Here is a 23,890-nt window from a genome sequence, read left to right on the forward strand (position 1 = left end):
GTTTGTGCTTTCCAGATACTTCACCTTTCTTTAGAGGGGAAACCCAAGAAAGGTGGAATCTGGATCCTTGATTGTTAAGGTCTCTCACTCTGCTTAACACACCTTTCATTGTGTGGGATTAATTAGCGGTAATTCAACTTGAGGGTTTAGGTTTGGTATGCTACAAATGTCACAATGTTAGGGGAGTTCATAAACTGTTAGCAACTAGCTGTGTACTTTTAGTGTTTTGCAATAGTGTGTCTATTGTTTGTATGTGAGAGATTCAGAGAGAGAGAGAGAGAGAAAATGAGTCTTGTTTGGCAAATTTACACTATAACATATCTTAATCATCTTTAACCTATAGATCATCTGGTATTATGTGTATTAATGATGGTAATGTTCTAGGACATAAAGCGTCATCACTGTAGGCTTCTTTGGGCAATCATTCCTTTATTGGGACCTTTACTAATTAGTTGCTGAGATTTGTGTGAATAAACTGAAAAGACTTCAGAAGCAAATTATCTTAAAACGTTTTGCAAAGTTTGAAAACAGTGGCAGTGTGATCTCCAGATAAAGCTAAGTTCATTGTTAACCTCTTTCTGGAACATCTTGGTGACATATAGTAGAGACATCTAACTTGTCTCTAATCATTTTTTAATTCGTAAAATCAAACTAAAAACCTAATGATCATATTTGAGAAATTAAAATATGTGTTAAATAATTCTATACACATTGAGAAAGCTGAATTATTTTGGAAATTAAATATAGCATCATTGCTGTATATCTTAAATATGGGGAATTGTATGTTAATGTTCAGTGGAATCTCGTGATTTTTTTAAAGAATAACTTAATCTTGCTATCTTTAAAGATATTAGTTTGTCATTTTAATTGACTCCAGTTTAATGTTAAACATGAAACTTTTAGGTTACAACCCTGGTAAACACCAATAGTAAGGGGCCCTCTAATAAGAAGAGAGGTCGTTCTAAGAAGGCCCATGTTTTGGCTGCATCTGTTGAACAAGCAACTGAGAATTTCTTGGAGAAGGGGGATAAAATTGCGAAGGAGAGCCAGTTTCTCAAGGAGGAGCTTGTGGCTGCTGTAGAAGATGTTCGAAAACAAGGTAGGTCTTTACTGCTTTTTAGGTAAAGAGAGGCAGGCCTTTCTAGAAAATCAGTGTTTGAAGATTTTTTTTGTGGTCAGTGTTCTCATTCTTATGCTTGCCAGTTGCTCAGTAACTTACTTAGTTATTGGAGATATATTAAGTTGGACTGGCTCATATTTTAATTCTCATTCTTATGCTTGCCAATTGCTCAGTAACTTAGTTATTGGAGATGTATTAAGTTGGACTGGCTCATTGTAATCATGAGAGATGCTTGCAGAGGGACATCTGGAGAATCTGAATCCACTTCTCTTGGGTATTTCAAGTAATAGTTAAGTCTTAGCAATGTTGTGACACAATTTGATAGGAAACAAATGGGACCGAAGTTTACTTTTCATCCTATGTAATACTTATTTTTAGTTCATGCTGAAGAGATGGGTGTGATAAAATGGAAAAATATCTACCTACTCTGAAAATACTCTAGAAATTGTCCTATTGTGTCAGAATAGTACGTTAAATCAGCCGTGCATATTTGCACTGGTTGGAGTTTGACATAAATAAATCTGGGCATAAAGGAATCTTGTTTTGGGAAACTCAGAATTGATAAAAAGTAAAATGGTAATCCACTGTTTGCTAATAATTAATGCTAGAAAAATTGTCCTTATTATGTTACAAATGTGGAAGGAAGACTTTGAATACGGAAGATAAACTTCTTGAAACCTGCAGTTTTTATTTTTAGTAGAGATGGGGTTTCACTAGTTGCCCAGGCTGGTCTCAAACTCCCAAGCTCAAACAATCTGCCTGCCTCGGCCTGCCAAAGTGCTGGGATTGCAGGCATGAGCCACAGCGCCCGACCTTGAAACCTGTAGTTGTGTGTTAGGTTTCTGTTCCAGTCGGAGAATTTCAACAATGATGTAGTTTTTTTAGGTTATTGGATATCAGCTAAGGTAAATCGAGCCCTGCTATTCACAGGTGCTTTACTAGCCCTTAGGATAACTTCATAGATCTTTCATGCCTGATGGTAGATTGCATAGTCCAGAGTCTTATGTCAAATTCATCCCTGTGGCAGTACCCAAAAATGGGCTGTGCCTTAGATGGAGATGACATCTCCAATTGTTTTCTGAATTTGTGAACAAATAACCTTCAATGGTAAATATTTTTTCAGTTTTCAGGCTGAAGATAAATATTTATAACACTGAAAATGATGAAATTATTAGAATTCCACAGTACTAATTAGGCAGGTATATTAGTTTCCTAGGGCTTCTATAACATAAATTATTACAAGCTTGATGGCTTAGAATAATAGAAATTTATTCTCTCATCATTCTGAAGGCCAGAAATCTGAAATCAAGGTGTTGGCAGGCTTGATTCCTTGTTGGGACTTAGGAAGAATCTGTGCATGCCTCTTTCCTAGCTTCTGGTGGTTGCCAGCAGTCCTTAGCATTCCTTGGCTTGTAGACACATTACTCTAGTCTCTGCTTTTGTTATCATATACTTTTCTTTTTTTGTGTCTCTGTGTCCAAGTTTCCCTCTTCTTATAAGGACATCAAGCATTGAATTAGGGCCCACCTTAATCCAGTATAACCTCATTGTAACTTGATATCATCTGCAAAGACCGTTTCCAAATAAAGTTACATTCACAGGTTCCAGGTGGACGTGAATTTTTAGGCGATGCTATTCAACCCAGTACAGTGGGTTTTGAATTAATTTATTTTAAAGTAGTTTAATGGTCCAGTTCAGGACAGTTTTTGAGCTTGCTGTTGAGGAAATCAGGCTATTACTTAATTGTATTCTGTGGTACATTCTCCTCCCCAGCCCTTCTTGTCTTCTGTAACGAAACTCACAAGTACATTAACAGATGAGTTTGGGCAAGTGTTTGCTGGGTCTAGTGACTGATGTTTCTTTTCTTTTCTTTCTTTTTTTGAGTTGGAGTCTTGCTCTGTCTCCCAGGCTGGGATGCAGTGGTGCGACCTTGGCTCACCGCAACCTCCATCTCCTGGGTTCAAGTGATTCTCCTGCCTCAGCTTCCCAAGTAGCTGGGATTACAGGCATATGCCACCACACCCAGCTAATTTTTGTATTTTTAGTATAGTATAGTATAGTATAGTATAGTATAGTATAGTAATAGTATAGTATAGTTATAGTATAGTTATAGTATAATTATAGTATAGTAATAGTATAGTAGAGTATAGTATAGTGTAGAGTATAGTATAGTGTAGAGTATAGTAGAGTAGAGTAGAGTAGAGTAGAGTATAGTATCACCTTGTTGGCAGGCTAGTCTCGAACTCCTGACCTCAAGTGATCTGCTCACCTTGGCCTCCCGAAGTGCTGGGATTACAGGCGTGAGCCACTGCGCCTGGCCACATTTGTTTTCAAAATGTATTTAATTGTTGTAGGTAATTTTAAATTTGACTTTATATGTTTCTTATTTCAGAAGTTTCTCCAGTGCAAATATGTAGCAATCATGGTATAATATACATTCCCTGCTCCCCAAAACCCCCACAATTTTGAATGCATATTTGAATTTTTGTTATTTTTGTTTGTATATGATAATCTTTTATGTGGTTCTGAATCATAAGGACTTTTCTGTCCTAGTCCAGTTTTGCAATTATTTATTATCATGACCTGTCCACCATAATTTGCCTTCTCTTTGGAAAAAAAGAGCCAAAACCAAAATATAACTTCCTCCCATCATCATTATTGCATCAGATATGAAAAGCTGAAATGCCTTGCTTTTTTCTCTTGGCTTACTTTTTTCTTTGGAGAATCTTAACAAATGGGGATAAGATCTCTTTTCTATCATAAATAGAACAAAATACATATTACAAAAATATGAAGCACAGATTGCTTAATCAATTGAGACTTGTTGGTTATGTCGTTGAAGCCATTTACTCATCATTTGAAACCCTGTAGTGGTGTTAATAGGTCTGCAGATTCTTTGGACACCCCTCTATTAAAAAAAATAGAGCCTAACCCTTAAACATGGGTTGAACTTAGTGATCCCTACAATGACTAGAATGTGGTAGAAGTGGTGCTATTTACTTTGGGAGCAAAGTTATAAAAATGGGGCCGTATCCACTCCACTTTTTCTCATGGATTATTCTGTCTGGGGGAAGCTGGCTGCTATGTCATGAGTGCACTCAGGAGGTCCTGTGGAGAAGAACTGAAGTCTCCAACCATCAGTCAGCACACATTTGTCAAGCATGTGAGTGAACCACCTAGGAAGCAGATCCTCCACCTCCAGTCAAGTTTCAGACAACATCAGTCCTGACCAACCCCAAATCCCTGACCCATAGAAAACTCTGGGAGTTAATAATTGTTTTAAGCTGCCACCTCTTGGAATTTCTTAGGCAGCAAAATAAAATTTATACAAACACTTTTCCCTGCCCTGGCTTCAGTGGTCCTGAGCATTTACGTAAAACCCTGACCTAACTTTTCTGAATTTTTCTGATAAATAAAAATATGCCATCCACTGAAACACTTAATTTTTAAAGGATTTTTAAGATGTCTTTGTTCGGAATCAGTGTTGACGTTGTTTAGGATGGGGGTTGGCAGATTTCTTCTAGAAGGCCAGGTAATAAGTATTTTTGGCTTTTCTGATCATAAGGGCTCTGGGCTGGGTGCGATGGCTGTGGGCTGGGTGCGATGGCTCACGCCTGTAATCCCAGCACTTTGGGAGGCCCAGGTGGGCGGATCACGAGGTCAGGAGATGAAAACTTCCTGGCTAACACAGTGAAACCCCATCTCTACTAAAAATACAAAAAATTAGCCGGGCGTGGTGGTGGGCGCCTGTAGACCCAGCTGAGGCAGGAGAATGGCGTGAGCCCGGGAGGCGGAGCTGGCAGTGAGCCGAGACCATGCCACTGCACTCCAGCCTGGGTGACAGAGCAAGACTCCGTCTCCAAAAAAAAAAAAAGGGGGTCTCTCTTGAAACTATTAATATTAAGCTCTGCTGTTGTATTGGGAAGCAGCTATAGACAAGATATAAAGGAATGGGCATGGGGCATGGCTGTGTTCTAACAAAATTTAGAAAAATTACAGGCTGTAGTTTGCTAACCCTAATCTAGGGTTTTCCCAGGCTGTTAAAGATATGAGCTTACTGTCTTCAAAAAGGTAGTTATTTATGTGTTTATTTATTATACTTTTGAGCCAAAAATTAGACCTTCTGTATCTTTGGGTTTGTACATGTCCATTGCTTCCCGTGCAATCATAATAATCAAAAATCGGAATGTACACAGTTTTTGATGTGTAACTTTCTTTTTGTGTTAGACCCTGATTACATGAATAATGAATATGCACATTTGTGAGTATACTAAAATTTCACCATAATGCTGTAAGTGATGTTAAAAAAATTCACGTACATAAAAACTTAGGATCATTTGACTTCAAGGCTAATGAAATGGTCAGGTGAGCCACATGTGGTGGATAGGAGCCAGTCACCAATTGCATGGCTTCCAAAACTCTGTGATCTAAGAGTTTAATTGTACTACTAATCTGCTTAGTTTTTGAGTAGCTACCTTACGTAGGCGGAGGTGTACATATGCCTCTTAGATGTGCTCTTTTCTTATTTTAGGATCCTGTTTACCTCCCATATCCCCCCATCCTGATTAGATCAATCTTACCTTTGTACTTTTTTTGTCTTAGCGCTTATCACAGTGGTAATTTAAATTGGTTGCCTTTTCCTCTCCACGCTCCAGCAGTGCAGGTTCTGTGCTGGTCTGGTGACCATTCTCTTTGTATCTGTGATAGTACCTGGTCCATGATAGGCACTTAAATGTTTGAGTAAGATAACTGATTATTCTCCGAGAAGTACAGTAAGAGAAAATGCTCTTTTCTCAAAATTTAAAGTGTGTTTTCCTTTCCAGTGCCAAATGTAAATGCATGGGTAGGGGTGGAGAATCTTATGGTTTTTTTAAAAAATTGAGATATAATTTCACATACCATAAAAATCACCCATTTAAAGTATATAATGCAGTGTTTTTTAGGGTATTCAGAGTTGTACAGCTATCACCATGATCTAATTCCAGGACATTTTTATCATCCCCCAAAAGAAACCTCATACCCATTAGCAGACATTCCCCATACATGTACATTTTAACAGTAGATAAAGAGTAGCAGCTGCCTTGTGGTACATAAATGTATTTTATGAATCCTTGATTAGGGCTCTGACCAGAAAAAGAAGGCTCTTAAGCCGGATAGGGGACTTTCAGGGGACAGAGATGAGAAGACCTAAATGAAGCTTTTTTGAAAAAGGAGAGACATTATGAACAGAGGCCCATTAATGTTAAATTTGAAGTGGAGTGATGAGGAACAGCTTCTTACTAGAACAGTGTTTTATAATCCATTAGCCACAATTTATACTTGGATCTCAAAGGCCAGGATCAGAGTCTTATTGCTACTTCTGTAGCTTCTTCCCTGTAGCTCATGGGCATTTCTGGGTCAGTGAAGGGGGAGAAGACCCAAAGAAACTGAAATCCACCTTTTTGTATTCCTGCACTGCTTCTAATCATATTTTGCTCAGTAAAGGGGCCAAATAGATTATTCGTGTACTGAGCAATAGTAGATTTCCTAGGAAGAAGCTTGTGTCAGGGAAATATGAGTGAGAAATGAGCTGGTTGATAGTGTGTGGTCCCTGAGGGGGAGATGATATTCTAGCATATAGGAGGCTGTTTTTCCTGTTTTTTTCCCCCCTAGAGCTTATAATGATACATGAATACGAAAAATAATTAATAGCATGAGTGGCAGAGGAATGGGAGGATAAGCATGGGATTGGGAAAGTTTACTAAAGGTGTTTGAGCTTGCACTGGATCTTGAAAGGTAGAAAAGGAGCAAGAGGAAACTCATCCAGGTAAGAAAAATAGACTGTGCAAGATGGGCATGAGGAACAGTGAGGTCCCTGGCTGGAGGTGGGTGCTAGTCATGTTGAGCACTGCTGGCAGGAGAGGTTTTTGTTTTGTTTTGTTTTTTGAGATGGAGTCTTGCTCTGTCGTCCAGGCCGGAATGCAGTGGTGGTATCTCGGCTCGCTGCAACCTTCGCCTCCTGGGTTCAAGCGATTCTACTGCCTCAGCCTCCCGAGTAGCTGGGACTACAGGCATGTGCCACCACACCTGGCTAATTTTTGTATTTTTAGTAGAGGTGGGGTTTTACCATATTGGCCAGGCTGGTCTCAAACTCCTGACCTCGTGATTCACCCACCTCGGCCTCCCAAAGTGTTAGGATTACAGGCGTGAGCCACTGCACCCGGCAGCAGGAGAGGTTTAATCTAGTTTGGAGCATATTTAGAGGGTGGCTTGGAATGCCGTGTGGCATTACATGGTTCAGGTCCCACATGCTTGAATATATCAAGTGACAGAGGACTCACTCACTACCTCAAGGAGGAGCTCTTTCCAGTATTGGTTTGTGTTTATTTTAAAAGCTTTTTTTTCCCCTTAGAAACTGAAATTTGTCTCTTGAATTTTCTTCCTGTTTTAAGAAGTTCCACCATCTGGGCAATACAGAATATGAGGAAAAGTGGAGTTTTTGCAGGGAGATTAGTGTTAGCTGTGTGCAGGAAGGGTTAAAGTGATTGGTAGACAGCCCAGAGGTAGGCCCTAGAGTCTGGAGATGACCATAGTAGTGGGGAGTGAAATGGAGCTGTACAGGAAGGGACTGCTATAACAGAATTGATGGAAAGAGAGAATTGGCCAGTTGTCATGCATGTTAACTGCCAGCAGGGCCTGTGCAAGTAGCTGATCTTTTCAATAGGTGAAACTAAGGGACCTGGTATGTGAAAAGTTGTAGTAATTTATTTTCCTGTGACTTGAGGCATTTAGGGTGGTGTTGAGGCAGTGTGTGCTGCTAAGAACCTGTGTTCTTATAGGTGTAAAATGCTGCCTTTTAAAATGTTTGCATTATTTGCTTGTAATGGATGTCGAACCTTATTTTGTGTTCATTAATCACACGTATTAATGTTTATTAATACATCTGAAACATGGTATTTGTGTGAGTTCCTACGGCAATGATAAGTATTGATAAAGATTACTGCTCCTTTCTCTGTTGATTTGTTGAAGCCCTGTTATTTTTCTTTTTAATTGGAATTCCACCAAGTTTTCAAAAATTGAGACATGGCTCATTGGGCTGGAGATGCTGGTCTTTTAGATTTCTCTTTACTAATCTAATGGCATAGCAGAGGTTAAATTACCTTGGAATAGAAAATCAAGAAATGATTGTGTGTGTCTGTAATTTTGATTTTAATGGTAGGACAAGATTATGGTAGTCTGGGAAAGGGTGATTGAGTGCTGCCGAACAGAGCAAGGATTGATTGTAGCTAAGTCTAGTGACTTACTGCCTGCCATTTGGTTTGACCTTCATTTTGTGACTATCATACCACTAACCACAGCCAGTCACCTCTCATGTATGTGTTGTTATTCTCATGGCAAACACCATGAAAACCTGTGGGTAATTCACTGCAGCCTCTTCTTCAATGCTGAAAAAAACATTTTATAGACATTTTATGAAAAAAACAACTATACATCCTTTGTCCCCCAGATGGCCAGAAGGTGAAGATAGAGTAAGTTCTTTTACTAAATATTCCTGTCCATAAATAAAAAGCAGACATCTTAATGTTTGGCTTACAGTTTTTTCCCCTTTCATAGCTATTTATGACAGATTTATCTTAAGATTTCTTTGAAACGTTTCTTTTTAGGTTTTTGGCTTTCAGGTCATTCCATTTCAGGCAAACTTTGATACTGCGAATGCATTTTCCTTGAGTAGGGGATCTCAACTTACTGAAAGCAGTCAGTGTTGTTCAATACTAAATCTCAATCATTACATAAATCATCTTTTATGTAAAAAATGTTGGCCGGGTGCGGTCGCTCATGTCTGTAATCCCAGCACTTTGGGAGGCCGAGGCAGGCAGATCACGAGGTCAGGAGATCAAGACCCTCCTGGCCAACATGGTGAAACCCCGTCTCTACTAAAATACAAAAAATTAGCCAGGCATGGTGGCATGTGCCTGTAGTCCCAGCTACTTGGGAGGCTGAGGCAGGGGAATTGCTTGAGCCTGGGAGGCAGAGGTTGCAATGAGCTGAGATTGCACCACTGTGCTCCAGTCTGGAGACAGAGCAAGACTCCGTCTCAAAAAAACAAAAAAACAAACAAACAAAAAAAAGGGGTCTTGTTAGTTTTAGAACAAGAAAGGAATATTTATTGTCTGCTAACACAATAGTTAAAATCTGTGAGTTTGCAAACATCTGGGTAATCTTAGTACCTATCGTTGATTTGTGAGCATACTCTAATGGTACTTGTTTTCTCAGCTTTTTTTTTTTTTTTTTTTTTTTAAGAGAGGCAATTACTGTTCATTGTAGCTGTTCTTATTTTTTAAAATTTTTATTTTTTATTATACTTTAAGTTCTAGGGTACATGTGCACAGCATGCAGGTTTGTTACATATGTATACGTGTGCTATGTTGGTGTGCTGCACTCATTCTCAGCTTTTTTTAAATCTTTAAAGCATGAAATTACCCAGTCATATAAAACTGAGGGTCTCTTAGGGCATTGTTATAAAGAAAGGATGGAAAATGAGAGTTCTTAATTGATGTTAATGGAGAGACATTCTTTTATTTATCTCAGTAATTGTGTATAACTGTGTAGTGAAGCTAAGGACATAGATGCCATCTTCCTTGGTACAGCTTGAATAATTTGTATATAGGGAGAAAAAAATATATACACACATGTATGTGTATGTGTATATATACATAGTTCACTGTGAATCTTGGCAAGGCAATTTTCAGAAAAATAATGTATTTCATCCCTGACAAAAGGTTATTGAGCACAAGCTGTCAGGCTCTTGAGGCATGATTTTCTCCCTGGCAACTGACTAGAGTCAAGATTGAAGGAGGCGAAAATTGGTCTCCTGTCCAGTGCAGATGTTGACAGCTTCAGACTGATGTACCCACATCTACTATAGGCAGCCTGGAAGATAGATGTTAAAAGACAGATGTGATTCGGACAAAGCAAGTATCAGTGACTGTTTTAAGTAGAGTTTGAGACGTAGACAGGAGGCAGAATGGAATCTGGGTTTGCTGGGTTCATGATGTGAAGACTTAAAACATAGCTTTGAAGAGCATTGTGTGGGTGTGTGAGAGAGATTGCATTTTAATTTGTCTGATCTGGTTAGTGTGGTTTTAATCGGGTTGAGATCATGAGCTTGATCTCACATATGGGCTCTTTAATTTTTCACAGGAGAAAAATGACAAGTGTTCCTACTTTGGAATGTTGAGTATGGATTTCAAAAAGTGTTGATGCTCTGGAAGAGCGGTAGCTGGGAAACATTCAACATTTTGAAAAAGATTAAAGTTAAGTTAATTAGCTTTTCAGATTAGTACAATAACTTTATTAAAACTAGCAAGAAATCAGCTGATTTTTTTCTCATATTCTTCCTTTGAGTTCTGGCTTCTCATTTGTTATATTGCCTTTTCCCCTTGTTGTCTTAGTAGAATTTTCATCCTGTTTTCTCCTCTTATTTTTGTGGATGTCTCTTTTCATGTGATCCCATTGTGGCTTGGTCTGTTGTTAGAAGTGCTCCCACTCCAATTCCTACCTTTCAGGTGTTCCTGAAAACTGTAATTAATTTAAAAATTGTTATTGACCCCATTCCTTCAGTCTCACCATTTAATCCATTTTTTCTTGCTCTTCATTTAACTTGAGCAGGAAAAGCAAAATATAAATTCTGAAAAATCATTAGCTGGTTGTCATCTGGGAATTTTATGTCTTAAAGTTGTCTGCCTGACTTAAACTATAAGTCTTTAGGGCAGAGGCTATATTTTCTTTGACTTGGGATGTGTCAAGGATGCTGTCTGCTTCTGGATCACTACCCTTGTGTGAGCATATGCTGCTTTGCAGAGACTTGTGTTCTGCTGTAGCCAGCTTGGAATTGAGGAAAGAAGAGTGAAGTTATTAAATTCTAATGTCATTTTGAAGTGGTTCATTTTTTCCCCTTTTATTAAGAAGTCTGTCTTGTTAAGCTCACAAAAATAAATAACACTAACCAGGATAATAATATTTATGAGTTACAGTGGGTAATATTACTGCCTTAATATATTTGTACAGTCAGTGTAGCTGAGGAAGTTATTTTAGGTATTAAAATTTTGGTTTTGGCATGACTTCAACCATGATGTTGCAGTAACATGATTTCTACTAGTTAATTTCTTAAGAAAGTGATTCCAAGTTGAAATGCATGTTATGCATTTATTTGAATGTGTAATCAGGAAGTAAGTGCCTCTCTTTGGAGTGTTTCTGAATAGCAGCAGGGCACACTTGAATTAGTAAGGAAAATGAGAACATGAATATGTGTGTTACTTTATTTTAACTTCTTTTTTTTAAATCCATTCTGTCTGTCAACTGGAAAAAGAAATTTCAAAGCTTCTTTCCTTACCCTCAGGGGATGGGGAAGGGAGGGAAGTTAAGAGGTTTTCTAGGCTTGCTCTGATTCAGATGGGCTTATAGTATTTAAATAACTTCATATTAAATGTTTATTTCCTGGGTTGATTTTTTTTTTTTTTTTTTAAAGATGGAGTCTTGCTCTGTCGTCCAGGCTGAAGTGCAGTGGTGCAATCTCGGCTTACTGCAACCTCCGCCTCCCAGGTTCAAGTGATTCTCCTGCCTCAGCCTCCCAAGTAGCTGGGATTGCCAGCACCCGCCACCATGCCTGGCTAATTTTGTATTTTTAGTAGAGACAGGGTTTTGGCATATTGGCCAGGCTGGTCTTGAACTCCTGACCTCAGGTGATCGGCCTGCCTTGGCCTCCCAAAGCGCTGGTATTACAGGCATGAGCCACCGGGCCTGGCCTCTTTTCTTTCAAAAGGTGAACAGTTGTGTGGATTTAAAAAAAATAAAATAACAACTGCATCCCAGAAAGTTCTCTTAAGGCATCTGTCAGGGATTCTTTGAGTTATTCTTCAGTTTATCTGTACTTACAGGGATATCATCTAGGGGTCCGTTTTTACCAAATATCCCTCCTTGATAAATGGAAGGCTTGATTGAGAAGATTAAAGTGTTTTATTCAGGCTCATCCTCATGTCATAGGGCACATGGGTTATGCCAAATATGTACTACCATTTGGTTCCTTCTTATAAGGGCTGTGTTACGAAGTCTATTATTCTTTGCATCTGTATTGCCAATTTGCATCTATATTGACAAGTGTGGAAAACATTTTATTACCAGATCATAGAAAATGAATTAAAATTTGGCTGGGTAGGAGTGGTGGGACATGGGGATGGGATGGGGTAGGAAACATGTATTAACTTTGGATTATCTTGAAGTTAGGAGATAATTTTATGACGTCTTGGTCCTGTTATTTTATTATGTTGTAAAATGAAAGTTGGTGGAATAACAGATGAAAATAGTTATCAGGCCAGGTGTGGTGGCCCACGCCTGTAATTCCAGCACTTTGGCAGGCTGAGGCAGGTAGATTACCTGAGGTCAGGAGTTTGAGACCAGCCTGACCAACATGGTGAAACCCTGTCTCCACTGAAAATACAAAAATTAGCCAGATGTGGTAGCACTCACTTGTAGCCCCATCTACTCAAGTGGCTGAGGCAGGAGAATCACTTGAACTTGGGAGGTGAAGGTTGCAATAAGCCAAGGTTGCGCCACTGCACACCACCCTAGGTGAAGGAGCGAGACTCTCAAAAAAAAAAAAAAAAAAACCTGGCCAGTCATGGTGGCTCATGCCTGTAATCCCAGCACTTTGGAAGGCCGAGGTGGGTGGATCACGAGGTCAGGGGTTTGAGACCAGCCTGACCAACATGGTGAAACCCCATCTACTAAAAATATAAAACTTAGCTGGGCGTGGTGGCGCACACCTGTAATCCCAGCTACTCTGGAGGCTGAGGCAGGAGAATTGCTTGAACTCAAGAGGCGAACATTGCAGTGAGCCGAGATTGTGCCACGGCACTCCAGCCTGGGCGACAGAGTGAGACTCTGTCTCAACAAAAAAGAAAAAAGAAAAAAGCTATCACTTGTTGGTGAGATCCCTTAATCAAATCAGATGTATTTAAGAGAATTTGGTATAAAGTAGGTTTATCGGTAGGTTTTGGAGCTAAAGCACCAAAAAGTAACTTTCAAGAGTTAGGAATCTCATGGTAGGGAAGTTTTGGGTATTCATTAAATCCAGGGCTAGATGTTTTTTACTCTGTAAAACACTGTGTAAAAAGATGCCAAGCTGTTACAAGTACAGGGCAGTTTTATTATAGGCTTGCCTGTGATGTTGGTTACTTTCTCTTTTTTTTTCTTCCTCTAGTTCTACTCCCTGGGTAGAATTAAAAACGGTTTTAAAATGAGTGTTAATTTTCTGCAGTGAACATGTGTTTTGATAGTAAGAGCAAAAAGAAAAAAATAAAAACTTATAATTTTGTAACCTAGAGATGAAACTAATCGTTAACATTTTTGTCCTAAACGCTTTCCAGTTTGTCTTCTAGGAATATGCTCACGTGGGTAGAGATATGTTGGGTTTGATTATGTCATTTGCTTTTTTTCATTTAATGGATCCTGAACATCTTTCTGTAATATTAAGTATTCTTCTACAGCATAATTTTTAATGGCTGAACACTATCCTGTAGAGAGTAATATGATTTAAGAACATTATTTTATACCAGCAAACTAAAGACTTCTCTTTAATACTGTTATGTCAAGAGTTTTATTCACTTTTCACATTTTCAAAGGAATATGGTATTCAGAAATAGTTACAATCCTAGTTTTTTAAAGACTGAAGGCTCCTATTGTTAAGTATATATCGGCTGGGTGCGGTGGCTCACGCCTGTAATCCCAGCACTTTGGGAGGCCAAGGCGGGCGGATCATGAGGTCAGGAGATCGAGACCACGGTGAAACCCCATCTTTACTAAAAATACAAAAAATTAGCCAGGCGCGGTGGCGGGCGCCTGTAGATCCAGCTACTGGGGAGGCTAAGGCAGGAGAATGGCATGAACCTGGGAGGTGGAGCTTGCAGTGAGCCTAGATCGCGCCACTGCACTCCAGCCTGAGCGACTGAGCGAGACTCCATCTCAAAAAAAAAAAAAAAAAAAAAAAAAAAGTAGTAGTATATATCTGAGAAGGAATAAAAGGTTTTAGATAGTTAAAATGATTTTGAGATAAAGAGAGCAAAGTTACTTGAGCACGGTTATCTGGGAAATCAGTAGGAGAAGGGAGAGTTGGAATTCCAAGTATGCTCATGAAACTGATCCTGAAGTGAGTAATTTGAACATGTTTAAGATAGTTGATGGCGTCTAACTCTTCTCCTGGAAGCTTTTGTCATTTTAGCGCAGGTCTGTTTTTGCTGGTTTGCAAAAGCATATTCAGGTGGATGTCTTTAAAATCTCTTTTCTCTTTTTGATTTGGCAGTTGGTAACAAACAATATGCTCTGTTTAAAAATGTAAAATGTTCTGTTTAAGAAATGCCTACCTAAGGTCTATGTAACCATTGAATCTTCTTCCCTGTAGCAACTCTACAGAAAATTTTAAAAATGAGATTGGGCTACAGATACCCATTTATTTTACCACTTGGCTTACTCTTATTTTGGATAAAACCCTTCTAGTTAGCTGACTTTATAAGCTTTTATAGAAAGATTTTGTAGTATGTGCAAATTTTACTTTTTCATTTTTGCATGAATTAGCAGCCATGGGATTTTTATATTTCAGAAAAAAGAAAATTTGAAGCATGAGTTTTATTATTATACACATGAACTAAAGATATTAACATTTTTATCATTTAAAAACTTTTTATATAAAAGTATATTCATTATAGAAAGTAAAAATGAACAATAAACAATTACCCATCAGGCTATACCACCTTATGATTAAGCTCTGTCGATATTTTGGTATGTGTTTGTTGTGGTGTTTACCATCCCATCCCTTCCCCAGGACATAAACACATTGTGATCTCCATTGTCACTGTGCAGTACAGATTGTTATATATCTGCTATTTAAAGTGGAAATGAAAATCATTTCCATTAATAAAGATACCTGGGTGGGGGCAGATTGTATAATTTATCGAAGATAAGCTGTGTTTCTCTACTGGGCTGGCAAAAATTCTTTTTTCTGGACCTTAAAGGTAGAAAGGTTCTGGTGAAGAAGCTATTTAAAAGTATCCTTAGTATTATTTTGGGGAAGGAGATATAACTTTGCCCTATTTATTGAGGTTTCTTGGAGGACTTTTAGAGGCAGTAGAGATGTTTCCATAGCTGGATTTCTGAGCCATTACATTGTGGTTGGGAACCTTTCTTGTCATAGTATACTGTAGAATTTTGGGATGTGACACTGTAAATGGGATAGATGAGGAAGATGACCAGTTCCTGGAACTGGAAGGAATCCCAGCTTGACTTGAGAACTTCTTTAAAACAAAATGAAACAAAACAAAACAAAAAAACTGCTAAAAAAAAAAAAAAAAAAGCGTTGGAAAAACTTAAGGCACAGCAAGCTTTAAGTTTTCCTTTTGTAGCTATTAGCAGAAAAGGAACAGTTATTACTACTTTCTGCCCTATAGACAGTGGAGTGAAGGAAGCTCCCCTCATCCTTTACAGCCTCAACATTTAAAATTAAAAGCTAACATTTCCTCTGTCCTTTAGGAAACTTGCTATCATGACTTTATTTCTAAAAAGGTAAGAAACAGCTGGTGTGTGGATAATGACATGTTCTAAATAGGTTTAAAAACTGGAAAAAGTAGATGGAAAAGTAGAAGGGGGCACAGAAGTATTTGTTGAGCTTTGCATATATTATTTCATTTAATTTTCAAAACAACCGAGTAAGGTATGGGAGATGTGTACTCATTTTACAGAAAAGAAAACAGCTAGAGATAAAACAACCCAAAGTAACACAGCCGCCAAATATCGAAGCTGGATTTAGACCCAGTTCCAATACCTTATTTCATCTACACCAAGTAGTGTTCTGGGAGAAAAGTAGTTATATTCATTAACATTACTTCATAGCATTCTTTGTTTTAAAGGAGGAATGTAACAGGTTCAGGTTAAAACAAACAAGCCTTTTGTTCTTTTTATCCATCACCCAAATATTTTCCAAGCCTATCCTTTCCCCGTAACTTTATAAAGTTTGGTTGCTTTCAGGGGAATTTACTCATGATAGTTGATGCTTCAAAAACTTCTTGATTTTGTCTTCTCCTAATAAAGAATTGTAGGTTTTTTGGTCTGTTTGTTTACTTTATAATTGCCCATTGTCTTTGTTTTAAACTCCAGAGGAACTTATTTTATTCCCAGCTCAGTTAGGAGAGAACATCAGGGGATGACAGATTTTATTTCATGGCAGATGGTACAGTAGTAATGAGTTCTCTTAAGTTTCATCTCCTTTGTTACTAGATGTAGCGTAGTTGACTGGAAACAGCTGGGACAAAGTCAGGTTTTACGACCATGCGATCTTGGACATATTTCCTGTCTGCTTCAGTTTGCCCTTTTGTGTGCAGAGAGCACTTTTGATATCTTAGAAATTTACTCTAAACTAATTGACAGGTATCTTTTCAAATTTTTTATTTTTTTATTTAAAAAATTTTTTTTGAGATGGAGTCTTGCTCTGTCACCCAGGCCACCGTGCCTGGCTGTTTTTGTATTATTATTTTTTAGTAGTTCTGGTCTTGAACCCCTGACCTCAAGTAATCCCCCGCCCTCAGCCTCCCAAAGTGCTGAGATTACACGTGTGAGCCATCGTGCCCGGCCTTCTGCCGCACTTTTTTTTTTTAGACAGAGTTTCGCTCTTGTTGCCCAGGCTGGAGTGCAATGGTGTGACTTCGGTTCACTGCAACCTCTGCCTCCCGGGTTCAGGCAATTCTCCTGCCTCTGCCTCCTGAGTAGGTGGGATTACGGGTATGTGCCACCACGCCTGGCTAATTTTGTACTTTTAGTAGAGATGGGGTTTTGCCGTGTTGGTAAGACTGGTCTCGAACTCCTGACTTCAGGTGATCCACCCACCTCGGCCTTCCAAAGTGCTGGGATTACAGGCGTGACCACTGTACCTGGCCATCTTTTTTTATTTTTAGAGTTCTTTTAGGGGACATGAGAGATGGAGGAAAAAAAAAAAGTTGTTGATTCCTTTTTACAATTTTTTTAAGCAAGGTTTTGAGCATGGGTTCTTTTTACATTTAATTTTGAAATAAAACTTATTAAACATCTCAAGTTAGTCTTAGTGTCATTTTTTTTTTATAAGGATGACCATTCAGAAGTTTGAGGACCTTGTTTTTAGCTGGGGGCTTATTTATATACTTGTTTATAGTTTTGCTAATGGAGAAAATGAATATTTTAACCCATCATACAGTGTGTTTCTGATGCATTTTTTCATTACTAATACTTTATGTTAGCCATGAAATTAAGGATTTGTCATTAGGGCTGTGAGCTAAAATAAATTAGAGTAGATGTAGATGTATGTATGTATGTATGTATGTGTGTATGTATGTATTTAGAGACAGAGTCTTGCTCTGTCGCCCGGTCTGGAGGGCAGTGGTGCCATCTTGGCTCACTGCAACCTCTGCCTCCTGGGTTCAATCGATTCTCGTGTCTCAGCCTCTCCAGTAGCTGGGATTACAAGTGCTTGCCACCACACCTAGCTAAATTTCATATTTTTAGTAGAGATGGGGTTTTGACATGTTGGCCAGGCTGGTTTCGAACTCCTGATAAATGAATTCAGCAGACCACTGTAAAAAAAGAAAATTCATGAAGCTGTAGTTGCTACAGCAGCAAGCGTGAAAACCCTGCACTTTTTGCGAAACTAATTTTATCTTGTGTTGAAAATGCAGCTTCTATGTGGGTGCAGGGCTGCTATAAGAAAGGCATACCTATAGACTAGTAAGATTCGAGAAAAAGCAAAGTCATTATATGACAATTTAAAGCAAAAGGGAGGTGAAAGATCTAGAGTTGGAGAATTTAATGCCAGCAAGGGATGGTTTGATAATTTAAGAGAGATGTGGCTTTAAAAATGTCAAGATAACAGGGGAAGCAGCTTCTGCTGACCAAGAGAAGGGTTCCCAAATGCCATTAAAAAGTGCAGCAGAAGGCCAGGTGCAGTGGCTCATACCTATAATCCCAGCACTTTGGGAGGCGAAGGCAGGCAGATCCCCTGAGGTCAGGAGTTCGAGACCAGCCTGACCAACATGGAGAAACCCTGTCTCTACTAAAAAAGAAAGACTAGAAAAATTAGTCAGGCATGGTGGCGCATGCCTGTAATCCGAGCTATTCGGGAGGCTGAGGCAGGAGAATCACTTGAACCTGGGAGGCGGAGGTTGCAGTGAGCTGAGATCGCGCCACTGCACTCCAGCCTGGGCAACAAGAGGAAAACTCCGTCTAAAAAAAAAAGTGCAACAGAAGGGTGGGCTCGGCGGCTCATGCCTGCAACCACAGCTGCAGACTTCAAATCACAGTATATATCAGGCAGTTCAGCTTTTTCTTACAATGTCATGACTTTTCTCTACTTCTTGATAGTACTTCCAGCATCACTAGTGGCACTTTGTATGAGCTTCGTGGTGTTTCTCAATGTTTTAAGTGTTGTACTAAACATGATGAAAATATATGAGAACTACGAATGATCACTTTTCACTGTCATGCAATTTACTGGATGTGAACTGCTCAGGTGGAGATGATTAGCATCGCATGCAGATGCATCATATGGCATTTTAAGTGGATATTCACAATACTTGAGCATACTGCAATAGCAATAGGAGATGGCTACAAAATTATTACAGTAGTACAGTGTGTACTACAATTAATTTTGTTTGATTATGATTTAAACTCCATCTTTATATTTGTTTATATTTCCCTTGACTGCGAATGGCACCATGTACGGCCTGTGTTTGTGTGCATAAGTTTTGATTGGTTAACTTTCTGTAATAGGTTTGTGTATATTTATGGTAGTACATGATAAAATAGGCTAGTATCTACAGATATTTTATGCATTCATGATATGCCTAACTTTTTCTTAATTTTTTGGTACTTCTGGATTACATGATGAGTTTTTTTCAAATTGTTGCCAATCTCTGAAACAATTTTCAATATACTTATTGAACAAAATCCACGTATAAATAAACCCACGCAATTCAAACCCAAACTATGTTGTTCAAGGTTGGCTGTACAAACTTCGCTGCTAGCTTTTAAGTGTACAAATAGCTGCATAAATCATCGACGTGCATCATTACCAGTCATGTCACTTCTTTCAAAGTCTGTTGGTGATAGTTCCCTGCAAATCTGTTCAGTTTATGCAAAGTGTGTAGTTGCGTTGCTTCCTTTTCTCCTAGTGGTAAACCCACATAAACTACCTGACAGAATTGAATAATTGAAAGAGGGAATTAGCCAACAAAGATGAATGTGCAGCAAAGAAATGAAAAGTGATAGACCTGGAATTGAAATTTGATTAGAATATAAAGGGAAGAAATAGCTGATTGTGGAAATGTTGACCCTGCTGCTATTTAAAACTCTAGCTATGCAGCTAGAACTACTTAGTGAAGGCAAACTTCTTGACTTAAATGAGGAACGTGGTTGTGATGTCCAAGAGAATGTGTGACATCATTAAAAACGACACATTAAAGGAACTCTTGAAGATATTCATGACAAATAAGTGTAGATATTGGATAAAATGTTGGAAATGGGTCCAAACTTAGAAAGAAATATGATGATTCGCCAAGGGATAAAAAAGATGCTCATTTTGCACCCTAATGTAAATGACAAGAAGAAGGCAGGGAAGCATTGTTCAAACTACTTTTGAAAATTTTTTTTCACAAGGAAATAAAATATTTTGTCTCAGTGTTTATAATGTTTTAATTTAGTACATTAAGTAAATATTGGTTGACTATATCATATCCCTATACATTTATAATAGACAATAAAGGAATTTTTAATGCATACACAAAAGTATTTATTTTTAATTTTTATTTTGTAGAGATGGGGTCTCACTTTGTTGCCCAGGGTGATCTCAAACTCCTGGGCTCAATCGATCCTCCTACCTTGACCTCCCAAAGTGCAGGGATTACAGTTGTGAGCTCCCATGCCTGGCTGACAAAATTTTAAGGGATCTTATTTTTTTAAAATTTATTTTTTTCTTTTCTCCAAACATGGTGTTGGAAACTGCCAAAAATTTTTAAAGGTCACGGGAGAATCATAATTCTCTGTGATTAATCTCTGATTAAGATCAGGTTGCACTGTTTCAGCTTGTATGGTCATTTTTACAGTCCTGTGCTACTGTGCAAAGTGAAGATGATCAGTATTGTTATCTCTGTTTTACAACTGTGGAACCTGAGACTATTTAGTGGTGAAGCTGTGGTTTTTGTTTGTTTGACTTCTGAGTTTATGATCTTACTCTCTATTATACTGGTACCCCTACACAAGATTTTTATATTCTGAGACAGGGTCTTGCCCTGTTGCCCAGGTCTGGAGTGCAGTGGTGCGGTCCCAGCTCATTGTAACCTCGTGGGCTCAAGTGATCCTCCCACTTCAGCCTCCTGAGTAGCTGGGATTACAGGCATGCACCACCACACTTAGCTAATTAATTTTTTTTTTTTTAATAGAGACAGGTTCTCACTATGTTGCCCAAACTGGTCTCAAACTCCCTGGGCTCAAGTGATCCTCCTGCCTCAGCTTCCCAGAGTGCTGGGATTATAGGTGCTACATAAAATTGAAAATAAAGTAGAAAATAATTCCTTTAGTAGCCCTTGCTTTTCCTCCTGGTAATGGGCTGAATTTTTTTTTTTTTTCTTTTTGGGAGATGGGGTCTGTCACCCGTGCGCTGGAGTGCGGTGGCACAGTCGTGGCTCACTGCAGCCTTGGCTTCCTGGGCTCAAGCGATCATCCCATCTTAGCCTCCCAGGTAGCTAAGACTATAGGTGAATGCCACCATGCCTGGCTAATTTTTCTTTATTATTTGTAGAGATGAGGTCTCACAATGTTACACAGGCTGGTCTTGAACTCCTTGTCTCAAGTGGTCCTCCTGCCTGGACTTTTCAAAGTGCTGAGATCACAGATGTGAGCCACCGTGTCTGGTCTCAGGCCAAATTCTTCAAAGAGCAGTCTTATTTATAACTTACTTTATTACCCTTGAAATCTGGTGTGTGCAACTCCCAGAAAGCCACTCGTCTTCTTCATTGTCTTGTGCTAGCCACATTGGCTTCCTTGGCCTTCCATAATCTTTTTAGATCTTTGACTTGGTGTTCCCTCTACCTGGAATGCTCTTCTTCCAGATAGCCACATTATTCCTGTGATTCCTTTGTCAAGACTCTCTTCAAATCAAATGGTATTTTTTCAAGGAGGCCTACCTTGATCCCCCTATTTTAAATTGTATCTTACATCCCTTTTCTCTCTGTCCTCCTTTCTGTCACTGCCCCCGACCCTACTCCAGTACTATTGTTTATTGTCTTTCTCTCCCACTAGAATGTAAGTTCCCTGGAGCCCAGGATTTTTTCCTGGCCTGGTTGGTTAATTTCCTGGAGCATTTAGAATAGTGCCTGGCTCATAGAAGGTGATCAGTAAGCATGTTTTGAAAGAGGCATGAATGCTCTTGAAGATTGCTGTTGAATAGGTGAATACTGATGAAACACAATGAAGACCTTTTCTCTGTCTTCTGATCTTGTTTTACCTAATATTAATCATTTCTACCAACCCTATTTTGTCTCCTTCTGCTTGCTGCAAGGCACTGAACTAGGCATTTTACAAGGTATCTTAATTGACATTCACAGCAGGTATTCTACACATCATACAGAAGAGGAAACAGAATCATAAAGTCTAGTTGCATAGCTGGCAAGTGGCAAAGCCAAAACTTAAGCCTATATCCAGCTCCAGAGCCTGTGCTCTTTCATGTTACTGCATTCAATACTGTTTTTTTTCCTTTTTGTTTATTGAGCTATAACTCACATAAAATTCATCATTTTAAAGTGCACAATTCAGTGGTTTTTAGTATATTCATTAGGTTGTGCAGCCATCACCACTGTGTAGTTTCAGACGTTTTCATCATCCCAGAAAGAAACCTGGTTTTACCTATTAGAAGTTAGTCCTCATTCTTCTTACCTCCTTCCCACTGCCCAGCAAGCATTACCTTCTGTCTCTATAGATTTGCCTGTTGTGGCAAATGGCGATTTCATATAAATGGAACAATACAGTATTCTTTCACTTAACATACGTTTTGAAAGTTCATCCATGTTGCACATGTATCAGCACTTCATTTTTTCTTATGGCTAAATACTGGATAATGCCACATTGTGTATGTCTGTTTTTCAGTTGGTAGATGTTTGGGTTCTTTCTGCTTTTCAGCTGTTACGAATAGTGACACTGTAAGCATTCATGTACAGGTTTTTAGTTGTGTAGCTATGTATTAGGTTGGTGCAAAAGTAGTTATGGTTTTGGCTATTTAAAAAAAAGTGATGAAAACTGCAATTACTTTTGCACCAACTTATATTAGTCCGTTCTCACATAGCTATAAAGAAATACCTGAAACTGGGTAATGTATAAAGAAAGGAGGTTTAATTGGCTCAAGGTTCTGGAGGCTGTACAGAAAGCATAGTGGCTTCTCCTTCTGGGGTGGCCTCAGGAAGCTTCCAGTCATGGTGGAGCTAGGCATCTAACATGGTGGGGAGGAGCAAGAGAGGGGGTGGGCGAGGTGTCACACACCTTTAAACAACCAGATCTCATGAGAACTCATTCACCATCACAAGAACAGCACCAAGAGGTTGGTACTAACCCATTCATGAGAAACCACTCTTATGATCCACTCATCTCCCACCAGGCCCCACCTCCAACATTGAGAATTACAGTTTGACATGAGATGTGGGCAGGGACACAGATCAAAACCATATCCACCTAGCAGTGGAATTACTGAGTCATATGATAACATTTGACCCTTTGAGGCGGCACTGCCAGACTGTTTTCCAAAGCAGCTGCACCTTTTTACATTCCCAGCATTGGGGTATGAGAGTTCTAATTTCCCCATATTCTTGCCATTTGCTATTATCTGCCTTTTTTATTATAGCCATCCTAACTAAGTACGAAGTGATTATCTTTGTGTGGTTTTGATTTGTATTACCTGATGGCTAATGAGATTGAGCATCTTTTCATGTGCTTATTGGCCATTTCTAAATCTTCAGACAGGCACCTGTTTAAATCCTTTGCCTATTTTAAGTTGGATTATTTGTCTATTTTTGTTTGTTTTTAAAGAGGCCAGGTCTTGCTATGTTGCCCAGGCTAGATGCTAACTTCTGGGCTCAAGCAGTCCTCCTGCCTCAGCCTCTCAAGTAGCTGGGACTGCAGACACATGCCACTGCAGCCAACTTAAAAAAAAAATTATTTAGTATAAGAGTTCTTTATTCTGGATACTAGATCCTTATAATTTGCAGAAATTTCCTTTCATTTGTGGGTTTTCTTTTTACTTTCTTGGTAGTGTTCTTTGAAGCACAAAATTTTAAATTTTTTGATGATGTGAAACTTAGCTGTTTTTTGTTCTGTTGTTTGTACTTTTGGTGTCATAGCTAAGAAACCATTGTGAATCAGAGGTCATGAAGACTTACACCAGTGTTATCTTCTAAGTGTTTTATAATTTTAGCTGTAACATTTAGATTTTGATAAATTTTGTAAGTATATGGTGTGAAATAGGGGTCCAACTTAATTCTTTTGCATATTGCACTTGTCTTAGCACCATTTGTGGACAAGGCCATTCTTCATTGAATATTCTCGGCACTCTTGTTAAAATCGGAATATATTTCTGGATTCTCAATTAAAGTTGATTGATCTCTATGTTTGCATTTGTTTTGGTTGATCAGTTTTCTCTTACAAGTCTGGCCTTCTTGTTTTTGACAGTCTTGGTTC

At 38.7% G+C, this 23,890-nt stretch overlaps 1 protein-coding gene across 2 annotated transcripts in view; it reads left to right on the plus strand.

The window, feature by feature from the left end:
* Window positions 1-23,890, plus strand: part of CTNNA1 (catenin alpha 1) — a 176,026-nt gene that overhangs the window by 25,180 nt on the left and 126,956 nt on the right. For both annotated transcript variants that reach the window (XM_054488849.2, XM_063665526.1), the window contains one exon: window positions 904-1,099. In XM_054488849.2, the coding sequence (XP_054344824.1) occupies window positions 904-1,099 (196 nt within the window). The remainder of the gene's footprint in view (window positions 1-903; window positions 1,100-23,890) is intronic.

Source organism: Pongo pygmaeus, chromosome 4, assembly GCF_028885625.2.
Source record: "Pongo pygmaeus isolate AG05252 chromosome 4, NHGRI_mPonPyg2-v2.0_pri, whole genome shotgun sequence".
NCBI lineage: Eukaryota > Metazoa > Chordata > Mammalia > Primates > Hominidae > Pongo > Pongo pygmaeus.